The sequence below is a fragment of the Ochlerotatus camptorhynchus genome, unplaced genomic scaffold, assembly GCF_037179485.1.
Source record: "Ochlerotatus camptorhynchus isolate MF236.1 unplaced genomic scaffold, CSIRO-AGI_Acam_v1.1 ptg000085l, whole genome shotgun sequence".
NCBI classification, from domain to species: domain Eukaryota; kingdom Metazoa; phylum Arthropoda; class Insecta; order Diptera; family Culicidae; genus Ochlerotatus; species Ochlerotatus camptorhynchus.
The window spans coordinates 3,004,197-3,022,757 of record NW_027040575.1 but is presented as its reverse complement, the minus strand read 5'-3'; the positions used below and the strand labels follow the sequence as shown (position 1 = coordinate 3,022,757).

Sequence of the window (18,561 nt, the reverse complement as noted above, 5' to 3'; positions counted from 1 at the left end):
AGTCCTCGGGTTGCCTGGACCAAGGATGATCTTGAAACAAGGACAAAATGAGTTAGTTAGTCTTCATCTATGTGATTCCTAATCTTCTATTCGTTGTTCCCTAGTTTGAAGTGGTTAAGTGTCATTCCTTAATTTTGTTGCTAAGGAATCCAATTTAAACTGACAAAGGGGCGCGCCAACACTCCGAAGGGTATAAATAGCGGGACCTTTCAATTAGAATCGATTCTTTGCGACTGTATCAAAACCGAATACTTCATCATTTCTCAATAGTATGCAGTAATACGACTAAACTAAGGACACGGGATATTCTACAATAGATCAAATTACTGGTCGCAGTAGTTTTATGTCCCGAACAGAGGAAAAAAAAGGGAGGCCCCCAAAACGGTCATAAAAACACCAACATAGTTTAGAAACCGGGGAGTGGGGGAAATTTCTACTCAAAATCATGTGGGTTAATTGATGCATGACCCATGTTAAAAAAAAATAGTCATAAAAATGTAAAGCACACCTTAAAATCGAAGACAAGGTTTAAACGCCAAAATATCGCGGGTTATGTGAAAAGGATGTATCTCTCTGATTGATTGATTCTCTTCCTTGACTTTCTCTTTGGATGATATTTTGGCAACATCAGGCATAACATTTGATAACGGCACAAAAGCATTTGTAAACAAAATTTCTAAGGCCCTTTACATGCGAACCGAAGTACGCTCACGCAAACCAACATTATCATCGGATGGGAGCAACTCTCACTCTTCCGTAAGTGGTATTGGTTTGCGTGGGCGTACTTTGGTTCGCGTGTAAAGGGCCTTAGAAAGTTTGTTTACAAATGCTTTTGTGCCGTTATCAAATGTTATGCCTGATATACAAATTTCCTCTTACACTTACAGCTCATATCGATAGGAGATGTTTTCAGTTTATATCTTAAACGACAGTCTTGGCAGAACATGATATTGCAACCGATTTTATCCATAGATGAGGAGAGTCTATTAACGAAGATAGGATGTTATTCGTTCCACGAGAAATATTTTTTTTAAATAACCAAATACTCTTTATACCATAAGAATTTTGAAAGCCAAAATGTATCGTCATTTATATACTAAGAAAACATTAATTCACCAGAAAAAAAAATCCCTTTCAAATTCCAAAAAAGCCTTAAAACATCAATGCAAGCTTTAGCTTTAGAAATGTCAAAATGATTAAAAAACCAAAACAAACCACAAACACGGTCAGAAACTCGAAAACAGTATTTACAATGCCAAATTGTTTTCAGAAAACCGTGAAGCCTTGATAGTGGCCTTTAAATCTAAAAAATAGTCTCAAAAACTTTAAAAAGGCATTGAAAACCGGAGGGTTCGACGATGCAGGAAATATTTGATTTGCTGTTGTGAGATGCACGCACGCTGACTAGAAGCAAAGAAGATTGATGAAAATTCATAGATTTCCTGCAAAAAGATAAAGTGTGATTAATTCAAATTTTTGCATTTACTCCAATCTGACGGCTCTGAACAATTTTTATCTAAACGATAAAAAAACCAAACGAATATCAATCAGAAACAGCAAATATTGTATTCAACTGAGGGACCTGACCCACAAAACCATTTTCCGCATCTTAAAGTTCAATAATTCTGCTATTTTCATAGCCAAAACCCTAAATTTTTTGAAATCCCGTACAATACCGTAGCACCGTTCTCAAAACCGACAAAATCATACGAAATCCATTTCTGCTAGAGAATGCCGTTCGCTAGATGAAAAGTATATTTTTACTAGGTTTTCAAACAGCGGAAAAAGTCAGAAAACCGAAAATAACATTCACATGTAATGAAATCAACAATATTTATATATTTATTGTTTTATCCTCAAAGTATGTTAAAAGCACCTAGTCTATAAAGTTTAGATTTTTTTTCAGATTTTTCTAGTTTACTGCCTTTTTTAGCTGTTCAAAAATTCAGCAAAATTTTACCGAACAGGCAGGCCGTGTGATTTATCAGTTACCGAACGTTGAGTGTATTATTTTTGACAGCACAGTCTAGTCAAAATCCGTTTATCCATCTATACGGAATAGCTTTATCTAGCGACGTGCAAGATTCGATATTGCTTTAGGATGATGAATCGCCTGGTTTGGTCGAATTGATAACACTCACATGCTAGCATATGTGTAGCCAATTGATTCATATCTCGCGTCATAAGATTGTTTGTTTATAACCGACGCCGGTACAGCAGCAATTGATTGGACAGCACACTGATTCGCACTTCCCTGCTGTAGCGCGTGTTTATCAGGGTTAATCGAATTCGCTAAAAAAAAAGCGATTGCTTGTATTACCTATGCAGTTGCTAACCGGTATCTGACGCACATAAAAATCGTCAAGTGCAGAATGGGAAATACCACCATCAAAATGTAAACAAACTGTCAACTTCATTCCTCCGGCCCGAGGATCATAAGAACGGTAGTTTTGAGAAGACTTCATAAAACTTCACAAAACGACCATCAGCTTCTCGCAACCGGGCATACGCATACAATTATTCGCTCTTTAAAAATGAAAAACACATCCATCCACCGCTCACCCTTTCTGGTAGCTGGTGGCGCGGCATGCAAAAGAACGGGGGAGTCAAAAATGTCACCAGCTTTTTGCTTTTGTGTTGACAAGAACATCAAGTGGAAAGACAAACTCTTTTCACAGTTGTGAATGACCCACCCATTCCGTCATCGTCGGCGCATACGTACCTACCATTACCTACAGAGTATGGCACATGTATGATGGTGTCTCACAAGTGGCAAAGAATGCTGTATCTCGTACTTGGAAGTAAATTCCTATTTCCTCCTTCATCATATCTTCATCAACGACTATGGAGGGTAAATTTATTGTTTATCTCAGGTGACATACACAAGTGGACCTGGTATTTGAACTTGAAATTTATTAAGAGGCATTAATGTGATTGTTTGTTTTGAACATGACCGTTGGGTTTGACTCGATTATGCTTGACCTTCCACTTAGGTCTGGGCTTAGGCTACTGAGATAATATAGGATATGTATTCCAAGTCAACCCGAACAATAATGCAATAGGACCAATGTGACATTGATCGACTCTCTTTGTCGACTTTCTCATCGTAACCGTTTCCAGCCATGTTTGCCGTATTGGTGCTAGGTAATAAATTTTTTCATAGAACTGTGAGTCGAAAATAGCCAGATCATTGGGATTCAATGAGGTAATTGAAGAAGAGAACCGAGCAATGAACCTTTTGCATTTTATGGGTTGAAATGTTAAGCATAAGCAACAGATACGTCTGTTTGTCTATGGTTGGTCTTTCCTCTCATATCCGAAAAGCGGTACATTGTTGTTTTTCCAAGTACTTGAAAAGCGGGGCAAAAATCACTTCTGACAAACGTACCGGAATGAGAACATTAGGAGCATAATAATAATTTGTTGAAAGCGATGCCTACCCGCCGCCGCCAGCATACTGAAGTATCTATGTAGGTACGTGGTAATGAAGATGCGGCTGCTCGCTGGCTTGCTGACTGTTCTATGATGGCAATTTTCTTTTGGCGACTTTGTATGTACATTTTGTGTATTTCAATCGTTTCAGATGAGGGTGAAATATTCCCCTCCACAGTGCGGATTGTGAATCTTTTGTTTGCAATTTGATATGTGATATGGAAGAGATCGTTTCAGCATAAAGTGCGCTCGTTCCCGCTTGAGAGTTCATGTATGGATTAGACATATTTACACTTAATTTGATTTGAAATAATTAAACTGACATGGGACCAAGAAGGGAAGTAGTGCAAGCAATGCTGCCGAGGGAGTTAAACCGATTGAGATTTCACTTTCATGATGCCGAAGGGTGCGGTATGGAACGCATTTGTGGGAATTCTTGACCTAGGACAAATGTTGTAATGACTGCATCTGTAAAAACTTGCTTTGATGTGATCGATTGGTCTTCGATTAGCCACTTGGATGTTTATTTGTCGAGAGTGGTGCGCAGTTTTTATAGCGTGCTTGTATGAATAACAAGTGATCATCCTACATAACGCTAAGCGCATTCGAATGCATTCTTAAGATCAATAAACAAACGCATGCCAGAGCACACTTTCTCTAGGAACGAGCTGAGGCATGCGATCTTTAGAGACGGGAGACATGGTGAGCGTCGTTAGGGAATCTTGTTTATTATTTCACCAGTTTAATCGGAACTTCACTGTGAAACAGAGGGAAACCAAAACAATTGATGGTGTCTCTTCTAAGGCGATGCCCATCTTGCCTGTTTGCCTGCCAGCCGACGCAGCTTGTCTTAGTCAATTAATTAAATCATCGATCGAATGGGAGAAGCTGAATGTGTATTTCTCAAGAATGAAGTTGTTTGAACGACTGCCGACGGACGGGAACAGCTCCATCTACTTAAGGTAGTAGCAGTAAAGGCAAAGATCAAAAGTAGATCGAGCACACAGCACGTGAATTTAGAAAACTGCTGATTGCGCTCCCCCACCCGCGTCTCTGTTCTCAATTGGAGATCATTATGTAAATGATGCCTACTCTTTTTTTGTGATGTTTTCTGGTGCGGCTTAAGAGCACGTACTTTTCCCAAACATCAATAATTTATCTGCTCTAGCGGAATGAAGATGCTCGGAGCGCAGTTGCGAAATTTTTTCGTTGAATCACTGTATTTACTCTAAAAATTTTATGGGATTGGTACCTTTAAACGATGATTACATGATATACGCTTACCTCAACCTGGAAAGCAGGATGAGGAAAGTAATAAAATTAGTTTAATCTCATCATTTTTATCACCGGTAATCGATTGGAATTTATGAGATTACAGAAACCAAGTCAATTTGTTACCGCATCAAATCTGATCGTTATGTTGCCCAATAATTGAGAAATTCTACTTCGTTATCAACCGTCATTTTCGCCCACTTTAGGTTTAGGGAAATGGGCGCTGGCAAGAAAGGAGTGCAGTTATCTTAACAACTTTTATCCCGTCGTTCGTCGTCGGTCGGTGGGAGAACGCGATCTTTGAGATAGGATCAAGCTGATCTGTTTCTTTTGACGATTTATAAATAGAGAAGCATGATAAGGTCAAGCCTGGATTTGTTGATAAAATACGAGCTGAGAATATGATAAATTGACCAGAAGGGAAGCGGCATGTAGGAATTAGGTGGGCCTCCGTTAGGTTAATAGTTTACCGAAGAAGATCGGTGCTCGTAAATCTACCGTGGGCCGATCGTCCAGTTCCGATAGTCACAACAAGCCTTGCATAGTTGCATCACTTTAATTGTCATGCCTTTGCCCTTTGCCTGCTAGATCCTATAAACTAGCGTAATTTATGACCCCACAAAAGCCGCAACATGACTAAACTTTTGGATATTCAAATTCAACGTTCGATCGTTCGCGGGGACTCAGAGCGCATTTGTCGTCTTGCAATTCAGTGTTAAGCATATTTACGACCTTCTCACTGGACATCGATTTTCCACGGCTCGTTTAATTGATTGATCTCGTGCAGTTACAATTTTGTTCCTTTAGATCTCTAGGTGTAGGATGCGATGCATTCCGAAGGCTCCACGCTGGCAAACGCGTGACCACAACAGCCAGCGTGCTATTGTCGATTGTGCACAGAAAACGAGGAATGAAGAAAGAAAAATGATTTTGGACCAGTTTCGTCAACGTTAGCAAATTTTGGTTCGTTTGTAGTTTATATTGCGGAGCAGAATATCAATCATCTTAAATTTTTCACTACCTTCGAGCCAGATGCGAGGGTCGAAAATTGGTTTAACCGTACCTACAAGAAAATCTGCTGACCACGGAATAAAACCCACGAGACGCTTCACGTGCGATGTTTCCGGTGATGGTTTGGCACCCACTTGTTGGTCGGGTGAAAGTTCGCCTTTGCTGCGTGCAGCTATCGGCTCTGTTGCTTCTTTAAAAGCAATTTGATTGCTTCTTCCCACTTTGAACTAGGGGAAGCAGCAGAGATCAAATATTAGCAAGCTTATAGCCGTCATGCGGTTCTATGCTGCGAATGTGTATAGACATAGTTGACACCACAAGGACGAATACAGCATACATATGGAGCAGCAGCGCTTGCTGGCACGCTCTCCATAAGGTGTCGAAATGTTTATTTGTATGGCTAAAACCGCAGCTAGAGTAGTGCGGAATAGGAACCAACTTAGAATAAATCCGATTAGGTTGCCCCTTTTTACATTTTAAATTTTCCATCCCACATCCCACACAAACACATACGGATTGACAAAGTTAAAGCTGCCATTCTTGTGGAACCATTTGGAGACAAGTATTTCCTTGATGCAGAAGTGAAGCAAAAAACAAAACCCCCATTCGACGGCTCAACCACAGGCGAACGAATTCGCAGAGTGTCAAAACCCAAAATGGTCAGTCAACCACGCATACCCAACTGGGAGGAATACCTTGAACTTTCCTTCCGCTTGTGAGTCGCGCAGACACTGATATCGTTTTCGGTCGGTAGAACAACCAAAGAGGATTTTGACTTTTGCATATCCTCATACCGGGAATTGCATGGTAAATCTAGAAGAAGAGTAGTAGGCCAGGCCATCATACACAGGCGTCTAATTGCTGTGTGCGAAGCAGAGCAAACTGAGAGGGCCAAAAAGAATGTCGAAAGTATAAATATAAAATAAAAATAAAAATAAGAAAAATAATACAAAAAATACATTCCAACATCGTACGATCGAAGAGGATCGCGCGTGAAGGCATGGTAACAACAACGGTAGCAAAACTCACTCACTGGGTTGACTTATACTTGCTCGCTCATATGTATGCCTACATATGAGAGAGAGAGGAAAACCGCCACGCCATCCGTGACGTCACAAACTATCGTACGATACGCCGAAAATGAGCGCAAAGGAGAGCCAAAATAAAAGCAACTTAGCCATGACGGCCCCACCGTGCACCCCCCTGCCTGCTCCAATCGACTCTCCGATGGGTGGTGTGGTACGGTGAGGTTTCGATTTCGATTCTGGCTTATCTTGAGCCATAGTTAAAAAAAATAAATGAAGGATGTCGAAAGTAGAAACCACATACTGACAAACCAAGGACAAGCAAGTTCAACCTAATATGATATCATTGGGTCTAATATGTACAAATTTTGTTATTATCGAAAAAGTCCTTACAGAGAAGGGAAATGTGGGTGGAGGGGGGTGTCTCAGAAGTTGTGACCGGCCATGTATAAGGTATATCACAATACGTTACAAGGGGAGGCTAAAATTGTTCAAATATGTATATGCTAAATAATTTATGCATGGACCCCTAACCTACACACTTAGAAATGTTCATGTAAATTTAGGTGCTCTGAGACTGACGAGCGTTCAAATGAAAAAAAAAAAAAATGACAAATGGACAAAATGTCGAATGGACAAAACGTCAATATTTTCAAACAGTTGAATGGGCAAAAGGTCGAACGGACAAAATTTCGAAGTGGGAAAAGGTCGAAATGGAAAAAAAGAACGAATGGACAAAAGATCGAATGGACAAAAGTTTTTTTTTAAATACTTTATTTAGGAGATATTTAGCCACGGGCTAGTTCATCTCCGTAATGGACAAAAGGTTGAAATTCATAAAAGATCTAACTCAAATTGATGCAGGATAGTTTATTAGTATTTATTAGTTCTTTGGGAGTATTTTTTAGATCTTTTAAGCTCAGAGCGAAAATATTCTAAGCAATATTTTGTCAATTTTGATTTTGGTTTTTTGAAATTTTGTCCATTTCGACCTTTTGACCACTTTGACCTTTTGTCCATTTCGAACTGTTGTCAGTTTCGTCCTTTTGTCCATTTCAACCTTTCATTCCTTTAAGTTTAATTCGACTTTTTGTCCATTCGACTTTTTGTCCTTCTAAGTTCAATTGGACATTTAGTCTATTCGACCTTTTATCCCTTCGACCTTTCATCCTTCGACCTTTTGTCTATCGAGCTTTCGTCATAGTGCAGTATTGTCAGTTTTTAAATATCATGTAAATTTTTGACTTTGTGTTCCAATCAGGGTTGCTTCTACTCACTTGCTATAAACAATTGTTTCTCGGAACTATGAAATCATTAGATGTTATAATTATATTCTGTAGTTGTATGTTACAAGACTAGGTTGTAAAGTATGTGTTTGACTGATAAAACCTGTCAATTTCACTTTCAGAGCGTTATAATAATCAATTTTATGATTCGTGAGCGCTGACAAATCGTAAAATCGTAAAATGTGTCAAATAAATCAAATTTACAACCTCTTCTTGTAACTTAAAAGCACTAATTATCATTATAACATCTAATGATTACATAATAATTTTATTTTATCCCAATAAATTGATTTCCAACAGTTTAAAGTTTCATGCTCACTGCTCAAAAACGAGCTACTACTGTATAGTCAATCGATCATCATTTTGCTGCTGGCTCTTTTTTATTCGCAGGCTAAAAATAGCTAACTCAAACTTTTGCCAACCGTCAATCAATGGGGAAGACCGTTACTGTTGTGTAAATGCCAACAAGTTACTAACGTGCAATCGGTTAAAAGGTCCGAGGAAAAGTCGGACGGACCACCTCACAGTGATGATTCAAGTAATGCACACACGTCATACCAAATTTACAACTTTTTAATAGCACAACAGGTCCAGAAGGTGTGGTTTGGGGAAGCACAAATAAATCACCCGCGAGCAACAGGTCCACGCACTAAAACAAAACTACACACGCACTAGACGTGCCTCTCGGTTAATCCGGATCGTTTGAACAAGCGCATCCCGCATGTCCGAGTCACGTGCTGGTGGCAGCTAGATTTCAGAATGATTACCATTTCACGAATTTATAACCTCGTCATCGATGCGTGTAGTCGGAATTGCTGCCCATACGAACTCGTTGTTGGTTGCGCTGATTTATGACAACTTGTCAACGGTGACACCGCGCATCGAAGTTTTTTAGATTGCAGATGTCTAAATATTTCATGTCAAGTGACGCGGCCTGATGCGGTGGTTTTTGAGCGCAATCTCATTTGTCGTTTATTCAGAGTCAGTAAGTTTTTCGAACGTGCCGATGAAGCCGCAGTATAAAGAAACTTGATTTTAATTTGCAAATTTATGACGGTGTCTTTTTCATTGGTGCGTGGTTACTGGAATGGCTGCGGCGTGTGAAACTCGAGCTAATAAAGTAATCAAAACGGCCGATTTCCAAGAATAGTTGAATCGATATTTAAATCTGTGAGCTATTTGATTACCGCAGAGTTGAAACGCACTGTCGCAGTTGTAAGCATTTTATACGTTCGTCGTGGACATTAATTTTAGCTCGTGCATCCGGACGTTGTTTTCGTTGAACTTATTCATGGATCAGTATTAAGCTTATATATAAATTGATAAACTTGACCCACAAACGCGTTCAGCACGCCAAATTTCTATCGCATGAGTCGGGTGTGTTTACTCTTAGATAAGCATGTACCGATAACCGACCTTCATAACAAATAAATAATAACGTTGTATTCTATCTTGTCTCTCTCTGTTCCCAGTAAATCACTCAGCCTATGGCAGATGTCGGACGGCAAAAGTTTCATCCAGATGATCTATACCAGTGACGGTCAGCTGATGGATTGCGAGTATATTCGGCAGAAAAAGTTGGTCGCGAGCTTCCTCGATCGTTTCTACGGTGAAATCGAACAGGCACGTGCCCGTAACTTCACCTCGCCGCTGATGGTGTCGAAGAACCGGCACTCGTTAGTTTCGGATCATGACTTTCGCGAGTTCATCGATAACGGCATCGTTACCTCCGAAATGGAAGACCTGCAGTACAACGTCCAGGAATTCGCCGATGGACAGTCTTTCGCTGCTGATGGCGATGCATTTGGATTACGAAATCTAACGTACATCCAGATTGGGAGTGAAGCTGAAGTACCCAAGGATCTGCAGAAGCTGATGAATTACCGACAATTGAAACACAAGTGCGATCAACGACACAATCAGATGAAAGACCTAGCACATGGACTGCAAAGCAGTGATCCACAAGAGCAACAGAATGCCGGCGAAACCCTGCAAAGGTACTATTTACATTTATTACTGCACTTGTGTGACTTACTAACATGCTTGCGTGTCCTATCCTAAATCTAACATTCCGTGTTGTGTCATAAACTAAGCTAGTGAGATTTGTCGATGCATTACCCACATTGCACCAGTCATCTTCGTACATTACCATATCATTTCCAAACATGCACGCACGCCGCACACTCTTTGGCACCTCCTGTAACCTAACTTGTTCGAGCACCGAATCTCCGAACAACACGTGAGTGAACAACGGCAGAATCGGGTTCCTCGCTTACTATCCCCTTGCAGTCACTGAGCGTGGTCATCTGAGTTGAACTTTAACCTCTCTTGGAAGGGACAGCACAGAGAGAAGTTGGGTGGCTCCATGTGTTCTATACATGGAGGCAACGAATCGGAAGATTGTAAATATGTATCTTTTCATTTCGCGTGTGTCATGCGCAGAAACGCGACACAAGCGTGATGTTGCAGAGGAATGTCGCGTGACATGTAGGATTGGTTGCATGGTTTATTAGTTTTTGCGCGGGTATGTCTTGCGTTTTTTTTTTGTGGTGAGGTATCGTAATGTACCCGAATCCGGACACTTAGTCCACATGAATCCGGTCACTTTTAAAAGTTGATTATTAAGTTTTCAATTGATTCAAATACCACGTAAATTTCATGATGATCCTATAGTGTCGTCCATGTTTATTAAACATAATTATTATATTGTCAGATTAAAAGACTGTCTGATATTCAGTACATTACGGTTAGCGTTTGAGATTGGAAAAGTAGCGGGTTTTGAGATAATCCTTGTCACACACATGTTGACTTTAATAGCACATCATTCATTAGCTAGAGCTAAGCCACTATGGGATGCACATTCTTTCACTACTGACCCAGCATTTTCCCCCTTTGAGGTATTTATCTGATTGATTGCGTATGATTTTTCCTTCCCTATTGGCTATTTGTTTTGTAATTAATTTCCCTCGTTGAGTTCGATTGCCGTTATCATTTATTTTTCGTTTCTCCTCTTATTTTCTCTTCTTTTTATTGACCACGATAAGGCATAAGCGTGCTATCGCCGATTGGTTCCTCTCTCCAAACACCAAGTGGTGTGGTAAGGGTCACTCTGCCGAACGTTACCATCAGCTAGGAGGCGCGTCCCGGGCGGACATGTGCTGTCGGCAGCATGACTACTGTAAATTGAATATTCCGGGTATGACTACCAAGTGGGACGTGTTTAATTACCGTCCCTATACGATAAGCCACTGTAGCTGTGATCAAAGGTTAGTTTCATCTTCGAGATAGGGTTAATAGCATAATCACACGGAAAATCGAAAGAACCAAAGCTACGCATATAACATATCAAGCTGAACAATACATTAGGTCCTAAGTAACATTGACAAATTCTCTTCGTCGACTTTCTCGACGGCCATGTTAAGGCATTCCCAGCTATTTTCAGCACAAAGATATAACAAACACGACAAGAAACGGTTCTGTACCAAGTTATTAACAAAAGAGAAAGTTGGTGAAGAGAATCGATCAATGTTACATAGGACCTAATGCAATGTTCAGCTAATACCCAAACAGTTTCCGTTAGCCAATTAGTCAAGGATATTGAAACAGTATCGAGTTTAGAATAAGGTAAGGCAACGTGTTAGAGTGTGCTGCGAGCGCTAGAGAGAAAGTGATGGCATTGAATTCTAAATCGGAAACGAAAAGATTTATGTTAACGTCTGGTTGAAAAAAAAAAGCCGAAAGAGGCATATTGCTTTTGTTTTTGGTAGAACACGGCTTGTTGTTTCGTTCATTTTACCTGTTGTTGTCGTTGTCCTTCCTGGTAGTGTGTTGTAAATCCTTCGCTTCCTAATCCTAACCAAATGCACAAACGTAGAAAAACCATCATCACAAAATTGCCTTTCCTTCTGTGCCTACCGACCTGACATGGGACATTCGAGCAGGCAGCGTCGGGATTTATCCAACATGCTCCGAATACCGGGCACCAAGTGGTGCGGTAAAGGTTGGAGTGCGCGGAACTACGTCGAAATGGGCGGACTATCGAAGGCGGATCGCTGCTGCCGTCAGCACGACCTGTCGTGCCCGTTTTGGATCCTGGGATTCGAAACCAAGTACGGTGTGTTCAACTGGCGGGTTAACACACTGATGCACTGTAGCTGCGATGAGAGGTAACACATTTTGATTGATTTTACAGGTTTATCCGTAACGGGGGTGCTGCGCGCTTGAATGTGGATGATTTCGATCGCCATCAATCAAATCTTTTGCAGCTTCCGAATCGAGTGAAGGGTTATTAGTAATCAATAATTTGATCAATATCGACTCTAGGTGTGTTCTACATAGTGAAAGGTAGATATCGCTAGCTGGGTTGTTGGGTCATTGATTGGCAGCAATACATTGTGAATGTATTCCTATTGAAAGGATTAGAATCCACTTTTCAGCTTTCATTAGGCTGGCATGCTTTTTAAATAATTATACGCTACTGGTTCGAATACGCTACCTGCACCATTGGTGATGTCAGGAGAGGGCAAGGAGATTCGATGTGTTCTATCGGTTTAGCTCTGCAGTCTTCCTAGTGAATTTTGTATTTGATTCGTTCTTCCAACGTTTCTATACTATGCCGTCATTTGAAAAGTATGGTCGTTATCAAATTCATAAGAAAAAGTTGTGACTAGTTCTCACACCCAATCTTCGTAGAAAATGCCACTATTGACACGCAATAAACCTTTCTTATTTAATTATAGTCACTCTAACACGCTTGGGTCATTCGTGGCTTTGGCGTGGCATCATACAAAAATTAGCAAGAACACATCAACTATTTAAAATCATTAAAAAAGATCCAATAAGGACCGAAACGATGGAAAAAGAAAACATGTAGGTGTTTTCATTAAATTACTATTGACTATACGGCAGCGCCAAATTTCTAAAGGAAAAGTAAATTTCTTGAGAACGACCCTGGCGTAGAGTGTTAAAGTGACTATAATAATAAAAATAGCCAATTCATCGGGAATGGTAATCTGTAAACAAAAAGGAAATCGGATTAGTTTTCCCGCGAATCGGGAAACGTGACATTAATTTGTTCAATTTCCTGATCTGAATAAGGAAACATTAATCAGGTAAAATTTAGGCAGAGGATCACACTATTTTTTTTCACAATGGTATTTGAAAAGTATGACAGTTCCAATGATCCATATGTCCATAAAGGTAGAGTTGATGCTATTAGCTTATTGCGTGCTCTCAACTTAGTGTTCTATTTAGATGAACTTCCACAGTTGTTAGTTAAGAGCTTTCGATGCCTGTTCCATTTTTGTATTAGTATAATTGTATGGCAAGCAGGGGTTAAAATGGTTGACTTTGTTTAACTACACTCGTTTCGTTGTCGTGCGCGACAGTCTGTTTGTGATCGTACACTCATGCTCGTCTCTCGCACACAACACAAACGGTAGAATAACATTCGAGCAAAAATAAAATTATCAAATAGGGGAAATGGCTCTAATCGCTAATAATTTGCTATTAATCAATTTTATCTAGATGAACGCGTCATTGGGACGGTACTAATGGCTATTTTTGGTCGCTATTGAAAATTTAGCCGATTGCTGACTTTATGTATAGGCCCAAATTACGGGGCATTTAGGCCGACATTACATCCATTTCCATCATATGACATGTGTGATTTCGTTCTAATTTCTGAATTTGGAGTTAATTAAACCATTTCTGATCAGAAATGTTATTACTAGGACATCATTGCTTGCTGATTTCAGAATTCACACAAGCACAACAGCTCTTATTATGAGAAAAACTAAAATGCATACATTCTTGACGGTCTTTGACGACAGTGTCGTATGACACAGCCTGTCATATGATATTTTAGTTTGGTTCTGTACTATGATAGCTTGCTTTGCAAGTGTCGGAGGCAAAGGCAGTCGATTATCACAGAAAAAGTGTCGACTACCGTGACCGAAGGGAAGTCGAGAAATTTTCCATCCCGAAAAATTCTTAAACCAGATCGGTCGATCTCAGCCACCGCCAGCAGGGTCTTGCTTTGCAGCTGTGCCTTTACCGACTGAGCTAAAGTACTGTACACACTAAAGGAAAATCTTCAAGAATCAGTGACTTGTATATAGAAAAATACGTTGAAATTTGCGGAGCACTTGAGGCAGAAATATCGTCAGCATATGAGAATTACAATTCAAGAGTAGAGAACAATATAAAATCAGATCCCAAAACGTTCTTTAACTTCGCGAACGAAAAAATGAAGTCATGTACATTCCCATCACGCATGCAGTTTGAAGAGTGTGATAGCACTGATAGTGAGGATATTTGTAACCTATTTGCTCGTTTTTTCCAAAACACATATAAGAAATCCAGTAATGCTCTCGATTTGAACTATTTTTCTTACCTACATGAAGGGGAAAATGACGTATCAGTTAAAAATATCACTGTTAAAGAAATTTTTATGACTTTTGAAAGTCTCGATGCTGGCAAAGGACCTGGTCCTGATGAAATACCTCCATTTTTATTGAAAAAAATAGCAACAAGTTTTGTTAAACCATTGTTTTGGCTTTACAATTTATCTCTCAAAACAGGTGATTTTCCAAAAATTTGGAAGAAATCATTTTTAGTTCCAATATTTAAATCTGGCAAACGGTCAGATATTAAAAACTATAGAGGTATTGCAATTATGTCATGCATTCCTAAAATGTTTGAAGCAATTGTTAACCAGAAAATATTTTACCAGGTTAAGCATCGCATTTCAAATAATCAACATGGTTTTTTTAAAGGTCGGTCAACGTCTACTAATCTGTTGGAATTTGTAAACTTTTCTATTGAAGCAATGGATAGAGGTAATACCGTTGAAACCTTATACACTGACTTTAGTAAGGCCTTTGACAGAGTAGACATTCCCTTACTTCTTTTTAAATTAAAACGTTTAGGTATGACAAGTACACTTTTAAAATGGATTGGATCATACTTGACAGAAAGAACACAGATGGTCCGCTTTAAAGGAAAAATATCTTCGCCAGTTAATGTTACCTCGGGAGTTCCACAGGGATCTCATTTAGGTCCTTTATTATTTATTTTATTTGTGGATGACGTGAAGTTTGTGTTAAATCGTTTAAATGTGCTCATATATGCTGACGATATGAAACTGTACATGGAAATCTTTGACAATTCTGATTTGCTACATTTTAAAAATGAAATTGATGTTTTCTACAACTGGTGCGTTAAAAGTCTGCTGGATATTAATGTTAAAAAATGCAATATTATATCATATTCCAGAAAAAACACTACTCTAGATTTTACATGTACTCTAGGAAACCAGCTGGTTGTAAGGTGCGATAAAATTAGGGACTTAGGAGTAATTCTTGACTCGAAGTTGACATTTGTAGATCATGTGAATACCACAATTCACAAAGCAAATAATATGTTGGGATTCATAAAAAGATTTAGTTATCATTTTAAAGACCCATATACCATCAAAACACTTTATATAGCTTACGTGAGATCAATTCTCGAATACTGCAGTGTGGTTTGGGCTCCATACCATGAAACTTATATAAATCGTATGGAATCAGTTCAAAAACAGTTTTTGTTATTTGCTCTTAGGAAACTAGGCTGGACCTCTTTTCCCCTTCCTTCTTATGAGTCCCGTTGCATGTTGATAAACATTGAAACACTTAAGAAACGAAGAGAAATTTCCATGATTTCCTTTGTCAATGATATTATCTCACAACGCGTAAATTCAGAAAAAATATTAGCAAGATTAAATTTTTACGTACCATCACGCATGTTAAGAACTCGAAATGTATTTCAACTGTCACCTCACAGAACGAATTATGGTAAAAATGGACCAATTAATAGAATGATGAGAGTGTATAATAATTATTGTGAGCATATAGATCTAACGATGTCTAAAGATACAGTAAGGAGAACACTAACTGCTAGGATTTCATCTCGTTAAGTTTAAAACAATTTTTATTTTTTTAGATATTTGTATATGCAGTCTACATTTGCTGACAATTTCAAATAAAACGTATGTTTTAAAATAGCATGTAAGGCAACAGCACTATTGTAAAACGGTCTACACTGATTGACGACAAATAAATAAAAATAAAAATAAAAAAAAAATCTTTCAAGATACTGAGACATGGAAGATTATTATTATTTATCTTTATTAGGGAGGCTTTCAGCCTTGGGCTGGTTCGCCTCCACTTGGAAGATACTGAGATTAAAAAAAAATCGCTTTCTCAGAGCCAGAATTTATTTTCGAGATCCTGAACAAAGAAAAAGATTTAAATTTACGATCTGGGAGAAACTTTCAATATTCTGAGACTTGGAAAAATATTCGAGATGCTGAACGAACTAAAATTTTTACAAGATTATGGAGGTTGAGAATTTTTAAGATTCTGGGACATTTTTCGATATGCCAGTATAAGAGAAATTCTCAAGACTTCAGACTTAGATATTTTTGTAAGACCTTGCATATAGAGATATTCTAGGCCTAGTTTTTTATTTAGGATTCTAGGAGTTAAGATATTTTCAAGACTTTGGACTAAGACAAATTAGAAACATCCAGGAACATTAAAAAAATACTTCATAATTTTTGACGTAGAAAAAAATCTAAAAAAAATCTAAGATTTATAGAATAAGGTTGATATAAGCTACATAAAACATGTTTCAACACACTTTAAACGAAATCATGTAAACTTCGGTTCATTGCATTAGGTCCTAAGTAACATTGGCAGATTCTTTTCGTCGACTTTAACTTGGTATCCCCACGGCCATGTAAAGACATTCCCAGGTATCTTCAGCACACAGTCAGGTCGGTAAAACAAGCTTTTATCTAGCATCTAATACGACAAACACAACAAGAAACGGTTATGTGCTCAAGCTATTAACGAGAATGAAAATCGACGAAGAGAATCGATCAATATAACTTTTTTTCCGTGTTGGGTTTATTCATCACTGCGACAATTACTTCTATTGTTATATATTCCCCGTTTTTATATTACTTTATCAGTATGTCGTATCACTATTTTGAGAAGCGACCGGCATAGACTGACCAAAAGCATTTTCGCAGCCAGGTATTACATTTCGAATGAAATGTACTACTTGACTGGGACCTGCATTCCAAATATCAAAGGGTTCTGCCAGCCCCTTATTCAGAAAAATACGCCTTTTATTGAAGATTTCTGCACAAGAGCATAGCAGATGTTCAGAGTCTTCCTTTTCTATGCCACAGAATTGACACATATCCTTTTGAAGTTTTCATATTAACTCCAAGTGATATTTACATGGACAATGCCATGTTATCAAACCAGTATAGGCACTGAGATCTTTCATTGATAATTCAAGAATTTGGCTAGTAATTGAAATGTTCAGAATTATGAACCGTTTCGATTGCCTAGCAACGGAAGTGTTGTTCCACTTGGTCTCCACTTTCATTGTTTTACATTTCTTGATCTCCATTTTAAGAGAACAAGCAGAAACTCCACAGAATGGTTCTGGTTCAATAAATTGCTGAGATGATCCTAGTCTGGCTAACGTGTCGGCTTTTTCATTCCCTTCAATTCCACAGTGGCCAGGAACCCCATATAGGTTTACTTGGTTTTGACAGGCCAATTTCTGAAGTGATATTGCACATTCCCATTACAATATTACTCAGGATATGAGGCAATGTCCATATCTGAAGAACCACCCACATTAGATCCGGATCTGACGCGTTGTGGCAAAGTGACAACTGTAAAAAAAACTACAACGCAACGCAAACGGATCTCATGTGGGTGGCCCTTAAGTATGTGGCTTTTGACTCTCAGAACACTTTAAAACTGTTTAAGAGGCAACTAACCATCACTCGATTTGCTTTTGCTTCTTCTTCTTGTATTCCTAAATCATCACTTTCTAAAAGTATTGGTAAAATTCGTTGGTAGTGTGCGTCGCCGTGCCAAAACAGTCAATGAATCATAAATATCAACTGGTATGGTGAGCAAAATCTACCATCTCTTTTATTCTTTTACTTTTCAATGCAACAGCAAATGTGGCGTCACACATGCAAGCGTATAAGAATGTCGTAGACAAAACATTCACACTGCCAGACAACACTGTACGGCATTTTGTTTACACCCCTGAGCGGGAAAGCCAATAAAAGGCTACATGCAATGCTGCCATCTTCCCTTTTTGTGTTTAATTCAATCTTTTTTAACCTTTGCAATTGGAATGTTTATGTTCCAAAAAAGGTCCTTTTAGTTTTATTTATTCAGTGTTTGATATTCATTCACCATTAAAATCATCCACTCATCTATGTTATTGGTTGAAACTTAATATTTGCATGTTTTAATAAACTTATGTTGACTGCTAGACGTAATACATCTGGCAACGCTTGTTCAATGATTCTTTTACGTTCCCTAGCAAAGAAGTGGAGTCAGAGTGATTTTCTTGGTGTTTTATTTTGTTCACCAAGAGATTTGACCTCCAGTTTTTATTCATTTTGTGTATTCGATTACGTGAAATTGTTGAATTCTACGAAGAACACAAGTAAG

The 18,561-nt window shown here is 38.7% G+C and overlaps 1 protein-coding gene across 5 annotated transcripts in view; it reads left to right on the top strand.

Moving 5' to 3' along the window:
- The window catches only part of GIIIspla2 (Phospholipase A2 group III), a 49,304-nt gene that overhangs the window by 18,265 nt on the left and 12,478 nt on the right, over positions 1-18,561 (top strand). For 3 of the 5 annotated variants that reach the window (XM_065218343.1, XM_065218341.1, XM_065218342.1), the window contains exons 3-4: positions 9,499-10,023; positions 11,968-12,192. In XM_065218343.1, coding sequence (XP_065074415.1) covers positions 9,499-10,023; positions 11,968-12,192 — 750 coding nt within the window. Of the gene's footprint in view, positions 1-9,498; positions 10,024-11,070; positions 11,293-11,967; positions 12,193-18,561 lie in introns of all 5 variants that reach the window. The other 2 variants (XM_065218346.1, XM_065218344.1) reach the window with 2 other exon arrangements.